The sequence below is a fragment of the Python bivittatus genome, unplaced genomic scaffold (genome assembly GCF_059951505.1).
Source record: "Python bivittatus isolate LINGU-HERP-01145 unplaced genomic scaffold, Pbiv_v1 ctg000810_np1212, whole genome shotgun sequence".
Taxonomy (NCBI): Eukaryota; Metazoa; Chordata; class Lepidosauria; order Squamata; family Pythonidae; genus Python; species Python bivittatus.
Window position 1 is genome coordinate 1,877,575 of NW_028277111.1, and position 19,664 is coordinate 1,897,238.

At 47.5% G+C, this 19,664-nt stretch overlaps 2 protein-coding genes across 2 annotated transcripts; one reads left to right on the forward strand and one right to left on the reverse strand.

The window, feature by feature from the left end:
- Positions 1-4,160: 4,160 nt before the first annotated feature.
- On the reverse strand, positions 4,161-10,447 carry LOC103053250 (uncharacterized). Its single transcript, XM_088129312.1, has 3 exons — positions 9,691-10,447; positions 6,685-6,875; positions 4,161-6,457 (listed from the first exon to the last, which is right to left on the reverse strand). Exons 1-3 carry the CDS (start codon positions 9,967-9,969, stop codon positions 5,554-5,556), a joined length of 1,374 nt encoding a protein of 457 aa, XP_087985438.1. The 5' UTR covers positions 9,970-10,447; the 3' UTR covers positions 4,161-5,553.
- Positions 10,448-11,261: 814 nt separating this feature from the next.
- On the forward strand, positions 11,262-19,653 carry LOC103052788 (uncharacterized). Its single transcript, XM_007439691.4, has 5 exons — positions 11,262-11,373; positions 12,773-12,877; positions 14,185-15,157; positions 15,861-15,972; positions 17,638-19,653. Exons 3-5 carry the CDS (start codon positions 14,318-14,320, stop codon positions 18,888-18,890), a joined length of 2,205 nt encoding a protein of 734 aa, XP_007439753.3. The 5' UTR covers positions 11,262-11,373; positions 12,773-12,877; positions 14,185-14,317; the 3' UTR covers positions 18,891-19,653.
- The last annotated feature ends 11 nt before the right edge of the window (positions 19,654-19,664 follow it).

Consider the following 19,664-nt stretch of genomic DNA (forward strand, 5'->3'; position numbering starts at 1 on the left):
CAACGTTACATGGATCTGCAGCTGAAAACAGAACTTTTTCCTTATTTATTTGTTGGTTTATGCATTCTATGTGCTCTACAACAGTGTTTCTCAACCTTGGCCGCTTTAAGATGTGTGGACTTCAACTCCCAAAATTCCCCAGCCAGCAATGCTGGCTGGGGAATTCTAGGAGTTGAAGTCCACACATCTTCAAGTGGCCAAGGTTGAGAAACACTGCTCTACAATATTTTAATCACCAAGTTAATTGTCCATTCATTCCCTCAATCTTTTTGTGAGATTACATTAACAAAGGTAGGTGTGTGTGTGTGTGTGTATTCCTAGTGTTTTTTTAAAATGTTCTCAATTTATTAATTTGTTTTTATTGATTTACTAGGGTTGTATCCCACTCTAATCATGTCTCTCAGCACCACACAGACCTCCCCAGCAGTAATAAAGTTAAAAATGCAAGTGAAGCTGCATTTTTGGATTGCTGGATTGTCAAAGAGTTTTTAAGACTGTTTTAAGCATATGCTATTTTAGAGAGTTTGATTGAATTACTTTTTTTTTTAATGCAACAGTTCTTTAATTTTCCAAATGAATCATCTACAGGTGTTGGCACTGCTAATAACTGAAAACGTGGCATGCAAACAAGCTGAATGAATAAAATGAGTGAATGCCTGGGGACAGGGAAGCACAGAATTGTACCGCTAATGATTTAATAGCTGCTACTTACTTTTCGTCCTCTACGTCCTGGAGATGTTTTCCTATCCTGCAGCTGCTTTGCATACAAAATGAACATTGGGCTTCTATTTCTGCTGGAGTTGGGCGGCCAATAAATTCGAATGATTATCATGGTTGGTTGCACAATCAGCCAGATGTTTAGACTGGATTTGGCCTTTTCATCCACCCATTGAGTCCTTCCCAAGGACCTGGGGTAGACAGATGTCGTTGTTTGATGGTGTTCGAGGTATTGTCGCAGGATGGAAGCTGTTCCAAGTAAAGCTGCCTTTTGCAACGGACTGGTGGTGATTTTGGCAGTGCCAATGATCTTCAAGTGGCGCTCCAGATGTTTTGGGACTGCACCCAAGGTGCCTGTAACTATTGGTCCTACCTTTGCTTTCTTTTGCCACAGTTGTTCTACTTCTATTTGCAGGTCTTCGTATTTTGTGAATCTCTCCAATTCTTTCTCTTCTCTTCTACTGTCTCCAGGTATTGCAATGTCCACTCTCCAGACTTTTTTGTCTTTCTTATCAACGGTTGTTAAGTCTGGGGTGTTGTATGGCAGGTGTTTGTCTATTTGAATTCTGAAGAAGAAGAAGAAGAAGAAGAAGAAGAAGAAGAAGAAGAAGAAGAAGAAGAAGAAGAAGAAGAAGAAGAAGAAGAAGAAGAAGAAGAAGAAGAAGATCTCAAGATGGCATTATTCTACAATGATTTTTATGTTGGCATCATTTATACTGCCTTAAGTATCCTGGGTCTTTTTTCCTTCCTGTTCTTTCAGCAGCTTCGGATACCATCGGCCTGGGTATCTTTCTGGATCACAAAGCAGGTCTGATGTCACGAGGCAGAGTTTTGCAGTAGTTCTCTGCCCTGCTCTTATCTCTCTGGAAGATTTCCAGTGGTGCTCCTCAGAGATCGTTGCTCCTCAAAACAGAACTTGTTCCATGATTCTCTCACCATTGCATTTGAACATCTCTATGAAGCTGCTTCGAGAGCTCCTGGAGGGATCTGGAGCTGATGATCTCCAAATCTATTTTTCTGACAGGTCTTCAGAGTGGGGTAGCTCCCCCAGTGCCGGCCCACAGTCAGAAATGGGTCGGAGGAGGCATTTATTCGACTGAAACTGAATTCAGATCAGAGGGAGGTGGTGGCCAGCAGGGAAAAGTCCAGGGTGGTGATCCACCACCTATCCCGAAGGGGATTTCAAGAAACGGGTACCGTTCTGGAATCACTTCCTCATCCTAATCCAAGGTTGCGACCATAGCTAAGAAAGTCTTTTCTGGACTTTAGTTAATAGTCTAATTACACCCCTTGCTGGAAGAAGATGACTTTTAAACTGGGATAGAAGTGCTAGTAAAGGTAGTCCTTGTTTAACATCCACTTGTTCAGCCACTGTTGAAATTACGACGGTGCTGAACAAGGGGGATTTACAACGGGTCCTCATAGTTGCAGCCATCACAGAGTCCCCGCAGTCATGTAATCACGATTCGAGCGCTTGGTGACTGGCTTGCAATTATGACGTTGTAGCGTCCTGCAGTCATGCGACTGCCATTTGCGACCTTCCCTGCTGGCTTCCCACAAGCAAAGTCAATGGGGAAGCTGGCTGGAGGTCACAAATGGTGATCATGTGACAATGGGACACTGTGACCATGTGGGATTCACCTAACGACCGCAACTGGGACTGCTGGGACTGTCGTCGTAAGTTGGCACAGTCACATGATATCGCCTCACATGATTGCATTGCTTAGCAATGGAGTTCCCAGTTCCAGTTACCATTGGTAAGTGAGGACTATGTATCCTTCGGCAGTATTTTCAGACTCTAGTTGCAGCTGCCCTTTGGTCTACTCCAGAAAGTTCAGTTGATACACCACCTGGTAACCAGATTGCCTGCTGGAAAAACTTATACCCACACCTCAAATATTACACTGCCCCTCATTTAGTAGGGCTGTGGATGCTTCAGAAATGATTCAGAGGTGCTTCAAGATACACAGGACCAAGAACACAGCATTTTTTAAAAAGCAGCTGTATCTTCTTCCAGGCTGTTAAAAAGACACAGCCGCTTTAAAGCTGGCTCTTTAAAGCAGCCGCATCCATCCCCAAGCTTGAATAGAAGGTGGAATCAAGAAATGTATTCCAAAGCACCTCATCTGAATGACAACTCGCCCCTACTACTTTGATTTGGAATGAAATATGAAGTGTTGGTTGTTCTACTTTGCTCCCTCCCTGAGATCATTTGAGGAGACTCATTTAGCATTGTGGTGTAGCTGTTTTGGGGCAACTCAAGATCATGGACTTCTCAGCCCCACCCCATATATCTGGGATGGATGTCTTCTGATCTCAGAGCTTTTAAAAAACCACCTTAAAAACAAACCCAGTTTAAAAACAGGCTTTGAACTGCTAACCATGAACTTCAATTCAAATTTTAGTTGTACCTCTGTCCCTTGGGGTTAACTTTGGTTTTGTGATTTGATTGTAAACAGGAGAGACTCTGGTAGCTGGAGGCTCACAAATAAACAGCAATAACAGAGTGTACTTGGTTGTGAGAAGAGATTTGACAGATTCAGGGAGTGGAACTTTCACCTTGGATTCCTTCAGGATCAGAGGCAGTTTTTCTTGAAAAATCAGGACACACTGATCTGTGCTGGCTCATTTTTAGGTAGAGCCATCTCAGATTTGGTTTTCTGTTTTTTCATGTTTTTTTCAGGGTTTTTTTTTTGCAAGGCTCTGTAGAATAAATTCACAGAAGCCCACGTCGTAACATATCTTCTAGCTTTTATAGTGCAAAGGTTTTATTTCTGTTTTCTGCCATGTGTTAACCTGGCTTTCTCTCTAAAAACAGAATCCCCTTCAAGGGAAGCTTGATCCTTGATAACTTCATAGACATATCCATGTAGTTTTCTTGACCAAGTACTAACTAGGTCCAAGGAGAGCTTAGCTTGTTGAGATTGGCCAAAGTTGGCTAGGTTTTTCTACCTGCTAAAGATATCTTGAGTCAACCTGGTCATGGTGTTTTCTTGACAATTATATGGAAGTGGTTCACCAATGCTATTTTCTGGGATATTTAGGGGACTTCCCATTCGAATCTATAGCTTTGAGATCTTCTGGTGGTCTCCCATCCAAGTACTAACTCTGCTCAAGGTTGGCTACATTCTGCTACCCGCTGAAGATCTCTAGAGTAAAGCTTGATTCCTGGGGTCTCCTGGTTTTTTTTTTTGATTTCCCAGTCTAGCCTACAGGCATTGCCTGGTAGTCTCCCATCCAAGTTCTAACCAGCCCTGGCCCTGCTTAGCTTCCGAGACCAGACAAGATCAGACAGCTTAATCTTCGCTGCCCCCTTCTGGCTATCGCAAGCATCACATCCCCTTGAGAGTGTAAGGTAGGGTAGAAAGAAACTTTGAAAGGGTTTCCAATGCCAGCCCCTTGAGGTAGGTCAGGGCAAGGAAAAGACACCACAGGAATTCCAGGAATGCCACTTTATTGTAGTCAGGTACAGTAACAGAAAATTTAAAAGCTGTCAGTGGGCAGAGTGGAAACTGTCCGTTTCCCTCTGCCCTATCTTATACCAAACAGAATCAAGGTGAGGTTATCTTGAGATTCTTTCTCACACTTTCCACATCCCCAGGACTGAGTTGCTACTTCTCCTCCCTTAATGGTTCCTTCCTTCCTTCCTTCCTGCCTCCCTCCCTCCCACCAGTGTTTCTCAAATATGGCAACTTTAAGATGAGTGGGCTTCAACTCCCAGAATTGGCAACTCTGGCTGGGGAATTCTGGGAGTTGAAGCCCACACATCTTAAAGTTGCTAAGTTTGAGAAACACTATGGGAGTTGTTGTTTTTTTTGAGGGGGAAAATAAACCAGATTTCTCCCTTGCACCTGATTTGACTAATAGGCCACTGTTTGCTAACTTCTTCATCTGTAGTCACAATTTGTCTTCCTTCATATTGGCATAAGGACCAAGACATAAACTTGGAATTTTCCCCCCTCTCCTTTACTTTTAAACCTCAGAGTCAAACCTTGATTTCAGAGACTGCATGCATCCCCAAAAACCTTGGAGGTAGATTCCAAAAAACCAAAAATGTATTATCAAGTATTCATTTTTAATGTGTTGAAAAGGAAAAATCAACAGATGATTAAGGCATAATCACCTTATGTGTATTTTATTTTCATTAAATGAATGTAGATAAAATTAGAACCCATCTCATTCTTTTTCCTGCCCACTCCCTCTTTTTCATATTTCATCCTTTCACAATTCATTAGACCTCAATCTATTTGTCTGCTTAAATTAGTGGGGGACTTGATTTTTTTAAGGCAGTGGTTGCTCCCTTAATTTTAAAAATATTTCTTGGCCTTTAGGAGCTATTGGGAACACGACTAGGGACAGAATGAAGGTGCCAACACTTTCTGGCCTGATTTCTGAGGTTTTTAAGGAGCAGAAGGAGTACCTTAAACTTCCCATTCATCCCCTTAGGAAGACTGGACTAGTAAAAATGTTGCCCCCCAAATCTTGGCCTGACCTTGCCCATCCCATCTTACATATAAACTTCCTTCCATTCTCAAATTGGCTCATCACAGAATCAGGCCAACCTATGGATCCGAAGACCTTCGCTTTCCATCTCCCTTTTTGCCGTGAGAAAAAAATTAACTTAATGAAGCCCACCTCAGCTGCCTTGTTTTATCTCTAATAGGGGAATGTGACCGCTCCACAGGGTTGTTCTGACAGTCACGAGAGGACGGAGCCCTTGGAAAAGTTCAGAGTGTTTTATCCAGGCGGCTGTTCCAATTGTTCTGGAATGAACAATTTTGGAATGATTCCTCCTACCCCACCCATCTTAAGTTATTTTTCCCCACCTGGCCACAATTATGCCTTTTTTGGAGCATGGATCTTCACGTGGGTGATGAGGGTCGAACGCAGCCGAAAGCATTTCCCGCACTCCGAGCATTCATGTGGCTTCTCCCCGGTGTGAATCTGTAAGTGTCCAGCTAGGAGGGTGCTCACCCCAAAGGTCTTCCCGCACTCCAGGCACTTGTACGGCTTCTCTCCGGTGTGCACTCGCCGGTGCGTGATCACTTGCGAGCTGTTGCAGAAGCGTTGGTGGCACTCGGGACACTGGTAGGGCTTCTCCCCCGTGTGGGCCCTCTCGTGTCGGATCAGGTCGGAGCTGATGCTGAAGTCTTTCCCGCAGTATGAGCATTTGAATGGCTTGAGGCCGGTGTGGATCTTCTGGTGGTTCTTCAAGTGAGACCTCTGGCGGAAGGCGTGCCCACATTCCCCACACTGGTAGGGCTTCTCGCCCGAGTGTGTCCGCTCGTGTTCGATCAGCTGCATGGTGACTGGGAAGCCCTTTCCACACGCCTGGCACTGGTAGGGTTTCTCCCCTGTGTGAGTCCTCTGGTGAACCACGAGGGTCGACTTGGACCGGAAGCTTCTCCCGCAGTGTGAGCATTTGTACGGTTTTTCTCCCGTGTGGACTCTCTCGTGAGCAAGGAGGCCTGTCCTCCGGCTGAAGCTTTTCCCACACAGGGCACACATCGCCTCCTGCTTCCCTTGGGAAGTCATCTGATGCTTAGCACGTTCCTCCCGGGAGCTGGAAACTTCTCCCTGGGCGACAGGCTCCTCCAAACCCTTTCCAGGTTTCTTCTCCGATTCGGGATGACCTGAACCAACTTCCTCCTCTGTTGCAAGAAGGACGTGGCTTCTTGCCCCCTCTTCCTGCAATGTTACTGGCGCTGAATTATTCAGCTTGGGCTTGCCAGTCCCTCGCCTGTAAGAATAAAACAATGCATTGATTTATTTATACAATTTAGAGGCTACCCGACTCCAGATAATCCTGGGAGGATTAGTCTTTAAAAAGGAGGAAGCAATAATATGGAAAAACAGATTATGTATGTCCAGAAAGGAAAAATCATGCTTCTCAAGCAAAAGAACTGCCCCCAAGGGGTTCATAACCACTCAAGGCCTGGAAGAATAGCCAGGCTGCCAGTTGCCCACCCCTCCCATCGATAGGCATGCAGGCCTAGTGGAGAGAGCTCGCCCAGAGATAGCCCAGTGTCCACTCTGCAAATGGGACACCTACCCCAAAAGCCTTCCTGCTTGACCTCTGTGCCAGGCTGGTCCCCCCCAGCCTCTGAATCAGCCCCCGCAAGTTGGAGGGAGTTCACAGGCAGCGCTGGGCAAGGCACCTGAAAAACAGAAGGAAGGATTTGATTCAAGGCTCAGTGCCTTATTTACTTGACCAGCTGGGTTGGAATGAGGCAGCCTTCCAGATGTTGCCAGAATCCCATTCCCATCATCCCCAGCAGGTTTAGCAGAGGAGAGGGTAGACCAACTATCGCTGGAAGGCTACACAATGAGCGATGGATCACATTTATGTCCTGCCTTTTATTCAGGAGCTCAAGAGAGCATATATGGCATTTCCTTCAAACCCGGGTCTCCCCACTCCGAGTCCAACATCTTCCCCACTACCCAGCGCTGATTCTCCCATGGAATGACATGAAGTGGGGGAATGCATGTGGTCCACAGCTTGCTCACCTTGGCCATCAACTAACCAACCCTAATGGCCGGGTTCACACAAGCAGGTAAGTGAAAATCAAACTACATTAGGGCTTGTGATGTGTGAACCCAGCCAGTGGGATCCTTCCCAGAAGGTATTGATAAGCCGGCAGTCATACTAGAAGCAGAAGCGAGGGAGGGGACCGAAGACAGGCTGTCTTCTTGCTGCAATCTGCCAAGCCTTGTTTTAGACTGCAATTCACCACCAGATCTTTGTTAACCGAGATGCAAAGCCAGCCCGGAGGAAGAGAGAGGCTGAAAACAAGGGAAGGACCACCTGTGTGGCCCATGGGATGCACACAGCTCCTCCAACCACCTCTTGAGTGAGTGAGGTTTAACTTCTCAACCCTTTTATTGGTGTGGGGAGATGTCCGGTGGTGTTGGCCCTTCGAGGTAGTCCAGACAAGAAACACAACAATGGATGCTAACTCTATTGTTAGGTTACATTAACAGAATCTCGCAAGACTGAAAATATTTCTCCCCTCCTTTCCTTTACTATTAGGGAAGGTCCCTTCTAAGATGCTTCCCACACCCCTTCTCCTTCTGTGGGCTGAGATACCTTTTACATGCCAGTTGTCCCGTCTGTGATGGAATGGATTTATGAAGGGCAGGCTCAGGGAGATAAACATTTTCTTAGCTCCCCAGAAGAGCGTGGGAGGAACAAGAGGATGTGACTGGCGCCTCCCTGAGGAATTCACACTGTTGTGGCTGGCTGACTTTGGGAACTGGGGTTTCAGTCTGGGAAGATTCTTGCTAGAGGTTGTAGCTAATAAACATAGCTGGACTGAATTGGCATTGTCTCTTGGGCTAGGCCTGACACATCTGAGGCTCTCCCTCCTGTCTCCCAAGATCATTCCCACAGATCACTACAGGAGATCCACTTGACCTGATTTCACCCCTTTCAATGCCTGATGTTCCCGAAATCAGGTGTATCCATGTTGTGGGGGAGGTACCCCCCAAAAAAGATGGCAACTGAACTTTCTGTCTTAGCCTACAAGTCGCCATCTTTCTGTGAACCCAGGGATCCAAAATAGGAAAGCAGACTGGCCGCTAATCTGACACAAGGGAGTAACTTACGTTTTGAAAACTACTCTACGAGTAGCTAGTTGTCTGTTTTCCACGCTGGCTATGGAAATCACAAATCAGTCCTCTTTTCAGGTGCCATAAAATGAAAGTGAGGATTAAACAATCACGACAGTCCAAGTTTCCCCAGATCACCCTAGTTTGCAAAATTTCCCACACGATTTTGGGTGAGAATGGTGAAATGTCACCAGACTGGGGAGGTTTTTCTTTAATGTTCCTTTAATTTTGGGGCGATGCAGTGGCACCTGGGAGTATTTCAGCTCCTGCTAGCACCACTGTTGTAAGCCCTGTTCTAACCTCTGAGTGGGCCAGTGGAAGGATCTATGAATTGGTAAAGGAGGGGGGAGAAACCCAGCCTGCACCACCGACACACCAGGTTTCTGTGCTGATCACGCAGGAAAGGTTTAGCAGGACTCGGCTTGTCTTTCATTAACACAGGTTATTACAACTTTATTTTTCTGCAGATGTTTCATTACCAGGCTTGGCAACATCATCAGTACAAGGGGGAGTGAGATTTGCTGTTTCTATGTCAGTGTTTCTCAACCTTAGCAACTTTAAGCTGTATGGACTTCAACTCCCAGAATTCCCCAGCCAGCAATGCTGGCTGGGGAATTCTGGGAGTTGAAGTCCATACAGCTTAAAGTTGCTAAGGTTGAGAAATACTCTTCTATATAGTAGCTTTCTCTGCCAGTCTTGGTTGGGGTGTGGTTTCATTCTGATAGTTCCTTGTTTGGGATATTGCTTCTTCCCTGATTGTTTTATCTGATGTTTCCTGCTTATCTGGGTTTCGGCTGTTAGGGATCATGCGTTCTGGACTGTTTGGTTCCTTCCCTGACTTTTGGGTCTATCTTTTCAATGGTACGTGGACGGGGCTTATCCCCATGGGCCGGTCAGAAGGCTGAGCTTGCAGGAATTCCCTAACAGGTTTGGATTTGGTTGGTCCAAAATGTCAACAGTGTGGTGTAGTGGGTAAAGGCACTGGGGTAAAAGCCGGGAGACTGTGAATCCTAGTTTTGCCTTCTGTGCAAAGCCAGCGGGTGATTTTGGGCCAGTCCCTCCCTCTCAGCCCCAGGAAGAAGGCGGCAACGGCAAATTGCTTCCAAAAACGGGGCCAAGAAAACTGCAGCCCAAGGAGTCGCCAGATTTGAAGGCGCGCACGCGCGCACACACACACAGACACACACGTCCACAATTTAAATCCTGAGCTGCATATATCTACCAGCCAGGTTGTGTCTTACAGAACTAGATGATCCTCCCCCTTTCTCATCTCTCATCTGCTTTCCTCTTATTGACCACCTGAGCACAAACTTAAGCTGACATGGAAGAAGAAGCCGTCTTCTGCCAGGATGAAGCTCGCCCCACCTGCTCGCCCCACCTCCCAGGGCCTCGCAGCCTCTCCAGAAAGTCCTCGGCATCAGCCACCGCCTGGGCGCAGTTCTTGGCACCCTTTCCCTTGACCCAGCTCTGCATCTCGGAGGGCAGGATGGCCAGGAACTGCTCCAGGATCAGCAGCTCCAGGATCTGCTCCTTGGTGTGTCTCTCGGGCTTCAGCCACCGGTGGCAGAGGTACCAGAGCCGGCTGCACTTGGCCCCCTGGTAGTGGAACTGCCGGATGTTCAGCCACTGCATCTCGGTGGGCATGGCTCTGTCCAAGACGTCCTCCCTCGCATCGGCATACCTTTCGTGGAAGGCAGGCAGCTGTCAGCTGGTCCAGCTCCCCTGCTCCAACCTTGCACACAAGGCTCTGCCTGGTCTCCAGTGGAAAACGCCTCCCCTCCCACGGCTTTGGGATTCTCCCCCAGGGCAGGGACCGGTGGCTGAGCAACACCCCATCCTGAATTTAGAGCTGTCCATTTTATTGGGTGCTCCTCTTTGCAGCTGGCCAGGTTCTCACCAGGACACCTTTGGGGAGGTCCTTTGAAACCTCCCACAAGGTGGGACCCAGACGAATCCTGCTTTCCTCTTCTTCTGCCCATTCCGTCTTGGGTTTTTCTCCCTGGCTTGCTCCTTCTCTGCCACTTTGGGTCTTTGCTGCTGTTTCTCCCCTCCCTTGAATTTCCACCATGCAACCTTCGTAGCTTCCTTTCTATCAGCTGGGCAGGGAAGGCACCCGCCCAGCCACCCATCCCAAAGAGGGTCCGCTCTAGGATGCAAACCTTGTTGGGCTTAACCCTTTAAGGGCCTATCAAGCCCACAGGTCAGCCTGCAAAGCAATTCAGGGATAGCCCAAAAGGAAACGTGAGGTCTCCGGTCTGCCTGCAGAGGGTCCCCTGGGGTGGCAGACAGGAAGATGGGCGGGTGCATTTGTTCAAAAGCATAAGTGGGCTCGAGGCACAAAGGACCAGGCTCAAATTATCCTACTTTGGACACCTTCTGCGAGCTCTCTGGAGAAACTCTCATGCTGGGAACGATGGAAGGAAAGAGAAGAGGAGGACCAGCAGCAAAGGGGGTGGACTCAGCCACAGAGGCACTGTTGGGGGACCTGAAGGATCTGGTTGGGGGCAGAAGATCATGGAGAGAATCTGTCTATAGCAGTGTTTCTCAACCTTGGCAACTTTAAGATGTGTGGACTTCAATCCAGAATTCCCTTCTGGTTGAAGCCTTTCCCACAAGTTATGCACTTGTACGAGGAAGCATGCTGGCTAAGAAGGATGGGATTTAACACATCTAATAAAGAAGTGTTTTTCGAACTGTCAACTTTGTGACATGTGGACTTCAACTCCCAGAATTCCCCAGCCAGCCATGCTGGCTGGGGAATTCTGGGAATTGAAGTCCACATGTCTCAAAGTTGACAAGTTTGAGAAACGCTGCTCTAGGCAATATACTGTATGATCTAGAGGTCTTGCCTAGGCATTTGAAGGGTTAAAATGTTAGAGCTCTCACTGGAAGGCATATCCTAGAGAGGACAGGAAGTGTTAAAATCCGGCTGGCTGGAAGAATGGGAGGGGGAAGGGGGATGGAACGCGAAAGAGGAGAAAACATGAGGGTTCCTTCCGGTTGGAGCGTTCAGCGGCTGCACAGCAGGAGATGAATGGAGGCCGCGTGGTAAGTTGCAAACGGGCGCGCTCGAGGGGACGGGGAGAAGGCGCAGGCCGTGCAGAGTGGGCGGTGGGTTGCAGGCTGTGCGCGCGCAGCGGCGGCGGGGGCGGCCATCAGGGCCACCTTTAAACCCCAGCCTGCCCACTTCACTTTCAGATAAGTTAGACTGTAAACCCCATCCTCCCCAGCCAGGCTGGGGAAATGCTGCACCAGCCAATCTTCCGTGCTATATCCACCGTATGAAAAGCTTCCCGCGTTCGCACCCGGTTTGATGATGATGATGATGATGATGAAGGTAAAGTGCTCTGGGACTTTAGCATTCAAACAGACAAGCACCTGCCACACAACACCCCAGACTTAACAATTGTTGATAAGAAAGAGAAAAAAATCTGGACATTGCAATACCTGGAGACAGCAGAAGAGAAGAGAAAGAACTGGAGAAAATCACAAAATACGAAGACCTGCAAATAGAAGTCGGACGACTGTGGCAAAAGAAAGCAAAGGTAGGACCAATAGTAATAGGTGCCTTGGGTGCAATCCCAAAACATCTGGAGCACCCCTTGAAGACCATCAGCGTCGGTCCATTGCAAAAGGCAGCTTTACTTGGAACAGCTTCCATCCTGCAACGATACCCCAACACCATCAGACAACCACATCTGCCTATCCCAGGGCCTTGGGAAGGACTCGATGGGTGGATAAAAAGGCCAAATGTGGTCTAAACGTCTGGCTGACTGTGGGACCAACCATAATAAAAATACCTGGGTTTGCACTATCCGCTTAACTTCAGAATGGAATTGACCCATTTTCTGGGTTTGCCCAAGGAGTTGAATCTTAAACATGGTGGATTCGCACAAGACGCTGCATGGCAATGAGACCAAGCATAATCAAATTTAGGATGTTGTGTGAAGGAAACCCCCAGAGCTTTAATTGAACCAGTTAAATGTGGCTCCCGCTGGGATGTTGGAGAAACTTGGAAACAGCAATGTGATGTAAAACTCATAGAGATTGGTGTGGAATGGCCAAGCCTTAGCATACATGCAGGGCTGCTCAAAGTTTTCTGTGTGCTTTGCAAAAATCCGGAAGATCAAGGCCTTTGGGGATTCCCATTCTGCACTTTTTAGAGAGAGAGTGTGGCAGATCTAAGACTGCATTTGCAAAATACAGTACCTGCTTAATTTTAACCTGGTCTCTGGGCTAGCCTGTTGTACAACTCAGCCTAGTTGGTTAGTTAATACTTCATTGTATTGTGCAAACTCAGCTCTCAAATTGTGTGGTGTGAATCCAGTCAGTGAATTAGGCTGACAACATTGGTCTCATCTTCCCATTCTCCACTGCACAGTATCCTGCTGTAAACAGAGTTATGATGATTTCTCAACCCTCTTCGTTTTTTTCTACTGTTTTCCAGGTCAGTGTCAAGACACAAAATCCCTGGTTAGATGTGACTCTGTGTGTATGGCCCATTTCATCCAAGAGCTGGATCAGGCACATGAGGAGCTTCCTTTACAAAAAAGTAAGTTGAGAAAGAGACATATGCTGCCTTCCTCCAAGAACTCACAGGTTTCATTTTATCCTCACAATCCTATGAAAGTCGATCTGAGAGCGAGGGATGGGCCCAGAGTTGCCTGGGGAGCCTCCATGGCTAAGTGGGGACTAGAACCTCGGTCTCCCCATTCCCAGTCCAGCTCTTCTTCACTACTCCACACTGAGAGGGAGGGACTAGCCCAAGACAGAAAGCAGGAGACCCTGAGTTCTAGTCCTGCCTTAGGCCCAAAGCCAGCTGGGTGACCTTGGGCCAGTCACTCTCTTAGCCCCAGGAAGGAGGCAAAGGCTAATATTTCTGAAAATCTCACCAAGAAAACTGCAGGGACTTGGCCAGGCAGGTGCCAGGAGTCAAGACTTGACTCGAAGGCGCATGTGCGCGCACCCCCCCCACCCCCACAGCAGGATGCTTCACAGACTTGTCTCTAATTCCTTTCTCATTGCAAATCGACAGGACACTATAATTTCATGGCTTGTTGCCAAATTTCAGCAGTGTGATTTGGGATTCTGGGGATTAAAAAAAAAAGCAATTTGAGGGCCACCTGTGGTCCCCAAATTGCACACACTGTTTTTTCCCAGTTGGTACTAAGATTTCAGACAGAGGGATAGCTGCTGTTGTGATTTTTAACTGTGTTTGGTTTGTAACCTACTTGTGATTTTTTCCCCCTGTAATGAGAACCAGGATGAAAAAGGCACACCATCCCTCAATAATGTTTGGAGGAAAGACTCCTTTCTCTTCGAGAAATGGGCTGGAAACTTCAGCTTTGGCCCCCATCAGTGACAACAGCACTTTGCTCAATTGGATGTTCCCAAATATTGAAATGTCCAAAAGTGTAAGGATCAGAAAAATAGTAGCTGTGGTCCATCTGCAGTTGCAAGATCCCCTTTTGGTGTCCTCCAAATTCATTCTGATTACTGAAAAGTGATGGTTTTCTGCTTTGGAGTGGGAAACAAATGGAAAGGGTAGCGTGAGCCCTAAAATAAGCCTATTCCAATTACAAAGCAAAGGGAAAAACACCAAACTTTTCCCACCTTATAAGCATCAGCCTTGCCCAGATGTGTGGTGTGGTCCTCAGCAACTTTCAGGTGTTCAGCACAGACCCTGGTCTGCAAGATAGTTGTTGGGAATCAGGTGGCCTGTACATTTAGATTATGATAATGATGACGATGATGATGGTGACGATGATGAAGTTGGCTGTTACATGTGAGATCAGAAGGTAGGAGGAAGCTTGGATGTACTGATCTCCCTCTCATTCCAATTTCTATGTTATTTTTCAGGAAGAAGCTCCTTGGGGTTGTTCAACACTCCTATTTATAACTGCTTGTTACCTTGAAATTTCAAGTAGCCTTGAAAGTCGCACTGAGACGCTTTGGAAGGCGGGCTGATGGTTGGGCGTTAACCTTGTGCAAAATGGCAATGGAAGAGGGAGTGCTGTTGGATTTGGGGCCTGAATTCCAGGCCGGGCGAAAGCCAGAGGTGGCCTTGGATGTGGAAATGGAGGAGCAGGAAGAGGAGACAGATGTTCCAGCAGAGGAGGAGATCGCAAGATGGGAGGAGACCGAAGATTCCAGGAGAGGAGTGGAGGGGAGGGAAAGCGTTGATATCTCCCAGGTTGGAAGAACCAGGGCTTTTCTGACAAGGTCCCCAAGAGACCTGGTTAAAGAAGAGTTGGGCCAAGGGATTCTTGTCTCTGAGGACAGCCAGTGGAAAGAGTGCCCAAAGACAGTGGCATCACCTGGACTTGGCTGCCCAAGTCTACAAGAACTGGGGTCCCCTCTCCAGACCACTGCTCTGATGCCTCCAGCCTCCATCAAGGTGAAGGCAGAAGGCCACCAGTGCTTCACAGAAAAGCGGGAAACCCAAACCCAGCCAGATTCCAGTGGGGACCCCCAAGAGCCCAATCAAAATCTGAAATCCTCTGAGCAGCTGAAAGAAGAGGTTCCAGATGCAGACACTGTCGTTTCGGAGATTCAGCGCCAACGCTTCCGTCAGTTCCGCTACCAGGAGGCCGAGGGGCCCCAAGAGGCCTGCAGTCGCCTCTGGTTTCTCTGCTGCCGGTGGCTGAAGCCGGAGAGGCACACCAAGGAGCAGATCCTGGAGCTGCTGATCTTGGAGCAGTTCCTGGCCATCCTGCCCCCCAAGCTCCAGAGCTGGGTGGTTGAGGGTTGCCCCCAAACCTGTGCCCAGGCAGTGGCTCTGGCCGAGGGCTTCCAGCAGAAGGAATGGGCACCTGGGAGGTTGGATAAGCAGGTGAGGAAGGCATGATTTATGATGAGGAATCACAGATTTTGGTGCTTGCTGGATTTGCTTAGACATCCATCCATCCATCCATCCATCCATCCATCCATCCATCCATCCATCCATCCAGTTGCCCACAAGTGACTCTGGGTGGCTTATAGGATTAAAACATACAAACCCCCATAAGTTGTGTTTGAGGAGAAGCATATAGCTCTGTAGCGGAGGCAGGACAAGACCCATGATTCCCAGTCCACACTGTGGGCATCAGGTGCAGGATGGTAATTGTCCGCCTGCTTCCATTCCTGGGTTCTGGTTCGTCTTTCGTTGTGACTCACAAGCAAAGCAGAGCCCGGGCTTCTGCCCATCCCTGATTTTAAATTTCACCAGTTCCCCACAACAGCATTCTGGCAACAGCATTCTGGAGGGCAGAAATGATGGGTGTGGATGCAGAACCCAGCGCTCCTTGGAATGGTAACATTTTGCCACCAAATGAAGTTGGTGCATCAGGATTGTGAAAAGTCTCCTTAGACTTTGGAAAAGGGGTGGGAACAGGTTTTCGAGGAGGGGCTGGGTGAGGGTCCCTGCCGTTTCCAGGCTCTGTGATGATGGGCGGCGGGAACACAGCACGTGGTTTTCCACCCTACAAGGGGGTCAGCTAGATGTCCGTTACGGCCTGTCCACTTCTTTGATTCTAGCATCTTCCTTTATGTTTCAGGTGTCAGTGAAAGAGCTGGCCCTGAATTTTTCTGGGGCTGAACAGAGGTCATTGGACTGTCAGCAGAATCAGATTTTCCAGGGAGGCGACAGTGGAAATTCCACCATTCTGGGTAAGGAATTTGGTGGGGGTGCTTAATCTTTTCCACTGGCAAAGCACCAAGGAAGGGTGTCCAAACTCTGTCTGGATTTGCCCAGCGGGAACCAGTTTGGATCGTACTTGCACCTTGCCGAGGGCGATCAGGTTTTTTTTTAAAATGCCCCGTCTTTCTGGCACCATGGAGAAGGCTGTGCAGATCTGTGCCTTTTTACCCCACGTGTGAAAGTGGGATGGTCACAGCAGAAGATCAACCCATAATGCTGCCATAGCAGAAATAACAGCAACAGCACAAAAACTATATTGGAGGGACATTTTGACACTCAGTTCCCCCCCCTTTTTTTGTGGTGCACAATGCTTTCAAGTTTTCAAATTGTACGTTCAGTTGGGGAGTGCTTTGGGGTAAAAAGGGACTTGGAAATAATAGTATAAATAAAATGAACGGTCCATTGCAGAAGGTTGTGGATGGAATTTATTACTCTTTAAGTATCAGGACCTAGCCGACCTTGACTGATCTCAAAAAAAAAAAAAGCTAAGCAAGTCTTATACTTGGATGGGAGGCCACCAGGAAATCCAACAGATGTGAACTAAACTGGGAAATTCAAAAAAAAAAATATCCTGGAACAAGGCAGTGGCAAACCTCTTCTATATTGCTGTCAGAAAAGTACATGGACTTGCCTGGTAGTTCTTTCTCCCACCCACCGACCCACCCACAAAAGCTAAACAAGGTTGGGCCTAGTTAGTACTTGGATGGGAGACCACTAGGAAATCCCTTTTAGGTGTGTATAGCCTTCTCATATGTTAACTGGGGATGCTGAAAGTTGTCTCAAAGTAGCTGTGGAAAAAGAAGACATCTGTAATGAACACCTGCATCTAGGATAGGATTTTTGTCTTGTGTTTGTTGAGGAAGTTAAACATCTGGCCAATGAAAAGAGCCGGAGGAAGGGAGAGCCAGGCAGGGATCCACCAGTCTTGATCTTCTTTTATAGCCCCAAAAGCTGCCCAAGGTTGTACCCCTGAAGTGTGGAGTTAAATTTTGCTGAACAATTAAGCAATCACATAGGTGTAGTGAGCTCTTGATAGGGTGAACACATCTATTCATGGAGGGAAAAAAAAATCTGGCTTCCCTTCCTCCATCATGTCACTGAATCACTGCTCAGGTCTCTTTTCCTCTGCCCTAAATTAAAAAAATGTGACGACCTACTTTAGAAACATGAGCTACTTCTGGCGTAAAGATAGTTGAACATGGGTTCAAATTCCTATTTAGGTCTAAAGTTCACTTGCATTATCAACTTATTTCTTGTAGAAAGACGTATTTGTTGGTATTGTAAAGCTCCATCATAAAATTGACTAAAGCATTCCTCAGATGAAAGACGTTAGACCAGTGTTGTCCAAACTTGGCCACTTTAAGATGAGTAGACTTCAACTTCATGCTGGCTGGGGAATTCTGGGAGTTGAAGTCCACTCATTTTAAAGTGGCCAAGTTTGGACAACACTGCCTTAGACCCAAAGAAACACGTTATATGAGTGAATAAGCTTGCAGCTCTGTATTGAAATAGGGCCAAAGTGGGGATCTGGTTTCCAGAAAGTGAATCGAGAGTTCTGGTGGTCAGCTTGGGAGTGTGAACTCAAATGGAGATGCTGGATTTTCCCCTTTCATCTCATATTCCTTCTTCCCCAGGTGAATCATTGAGGAGTACCAGTGAAGCCACGGATCTGCCCAAAGTCTCAGGAGAAGGTACCAATGGGGTAGAGATGGGGGACTCGGAGCAGAAGGATTCCCAGTGTGGCGAACTGCAAGAAACTCCCAGAATTTGGCAGGGACCTGACGGGTGTGTGGAGCATTCCTCAGGGAAGAAGGTTGGGAAGGCTGTTCTTTGTGAAGGCAGAGAGACCATTGGAGAAAGCCCAGATCCGAAAAGAATCCATCCGGTGAAGAGTGAGGCTGCCGGAGTAGCCGATGATAACTCAGACATCATTGAATTTCAGGTGACCCATACAGGGAATATGCCTTATAAATGTCTGGACTGTGGGAAGAGTTTTAATTACAGCACCAGCCTGGTTAGACATCAGAGAATCCATACTGGGGAAAAACCATACAAATGTTTGGATTGCGGGAAATGTTTCTGCCAGAGCTCGGGTCTCACCATTCACCAGAGGATCCACGCAGGGGAGAAGGCCTATCAGTGCTTGGATTGTGGGAAAAGTTTCCGGGTGAAGTCGCATTTAATTAGGCACGCCATCATCCACAAGGGGGAGAAGCCGTACAAGTGCCCGGAATGCGGCGTCAGCTTCTGTGAACGGTCAGAACTTCGAATCCACCAAAGAATTCACACGGGAGAAAAACCCTACAATTGTGCGGACTGTGGGAAAAACTTTTGCCGGAAGGCGGATCTTACCCTCCATCAGAGAATCCACACCGGGGAGATGCCTTACACGTGCTTGGAGTGCGGGAAAGGTTTCCGCTGGAGTTCCAACCTCATTACGCACCAGAAAACCCACACCGGGGTGAAGCCGTTTGAGTGCACCGAGTGCGGGAAGAGTTACTATTCCAACATGAGTCTTGTTAGGCATCAGCGAGTCCATACGGGGGGGACCCCGTACATCTGTTCCGACTGCGGGAAGAGTTTCTGCGATAGCACCAGCCTCACCAGGCATCAGAAGATCCACACGGGGGAAAAGCCATACGTCTGCATGGATTGTGGGAAAAGCTTCAACCGTAACTCGAACCTCATTTCACATCAGAGAATTCACACGGGGGCCAAGCCGTTCCTGTGTATCGACTGCGGGAAGAACTTCCGGTCGAAATCGGAACTTCACAGGCATTACACGGTTCACGCAGGAGAGAAAAGTGAAAAGATTTTGGCTGGGGGCACTCCAGAGGTTCCTGCTCACGAGAAAACAAACAGTGAATTGGGAGTTAGGAATGAATAGATGGGGGAAAGGCATGTGGCAAGTGAAAAGCAGCCCAGCCCAGAATAAACTTGAGATTTTGAGTAATCCTCTGAAATGGCCACCCAGTTTTGGCCATAAATGTTAAGGGCATTTTTCGTTAGAAAATCTAAAGCCTTTGGTGCATCTAGTCCTCTGTAAAACTGTTGATCATCACTACAGCTGACACTAATTTTCTTCCTTTTTTTCTTCCTCACAACTTAGTTTCTGGGATATTTAAAAAAAAACAACAGCAAAGCAACACGCTTGCCCCTTCTTGTTGCTTGGGAAAACCATCTAATTTAATGTTTACATCAGGAATGTCTGCTCCTTTGATAGAGAATTATGAACGTTATTGTGTTGTTATTTTCATGCGCTGTTCTTTTCGGGGAGGGGTGTGCATTTTTGCTTCAGGCGCTTACACGTCCTTGCATAAGGACCCTCTGCTGGCTGACACTTCTTAAGTTTCTTCTCTCCCTTGATACAGACTTCAGTTTTTCCTTAAAAAGGAATTGGGGGGGGGTGGATATGGCTCTTAAGATGTTGGACTAAAGATTCTTTCGTTTGTCCACATTGGCTGGTGGCTAATGTGGATTCCAGGTAATCTTTCCAGGATCTCTAATTTATTATCCTAGCGTCAAGACTTGGTTGATAATCCCTCTACAGCTGAAGACCGAGCAGGAAACTTTGCATTCTCTTGCTTGGATCTCCCTAGGGCAGCATTTCTCAACCTTGGGGACTTGAAGATGTGTGGAGTTCAACTCCCAGAATTCCCCA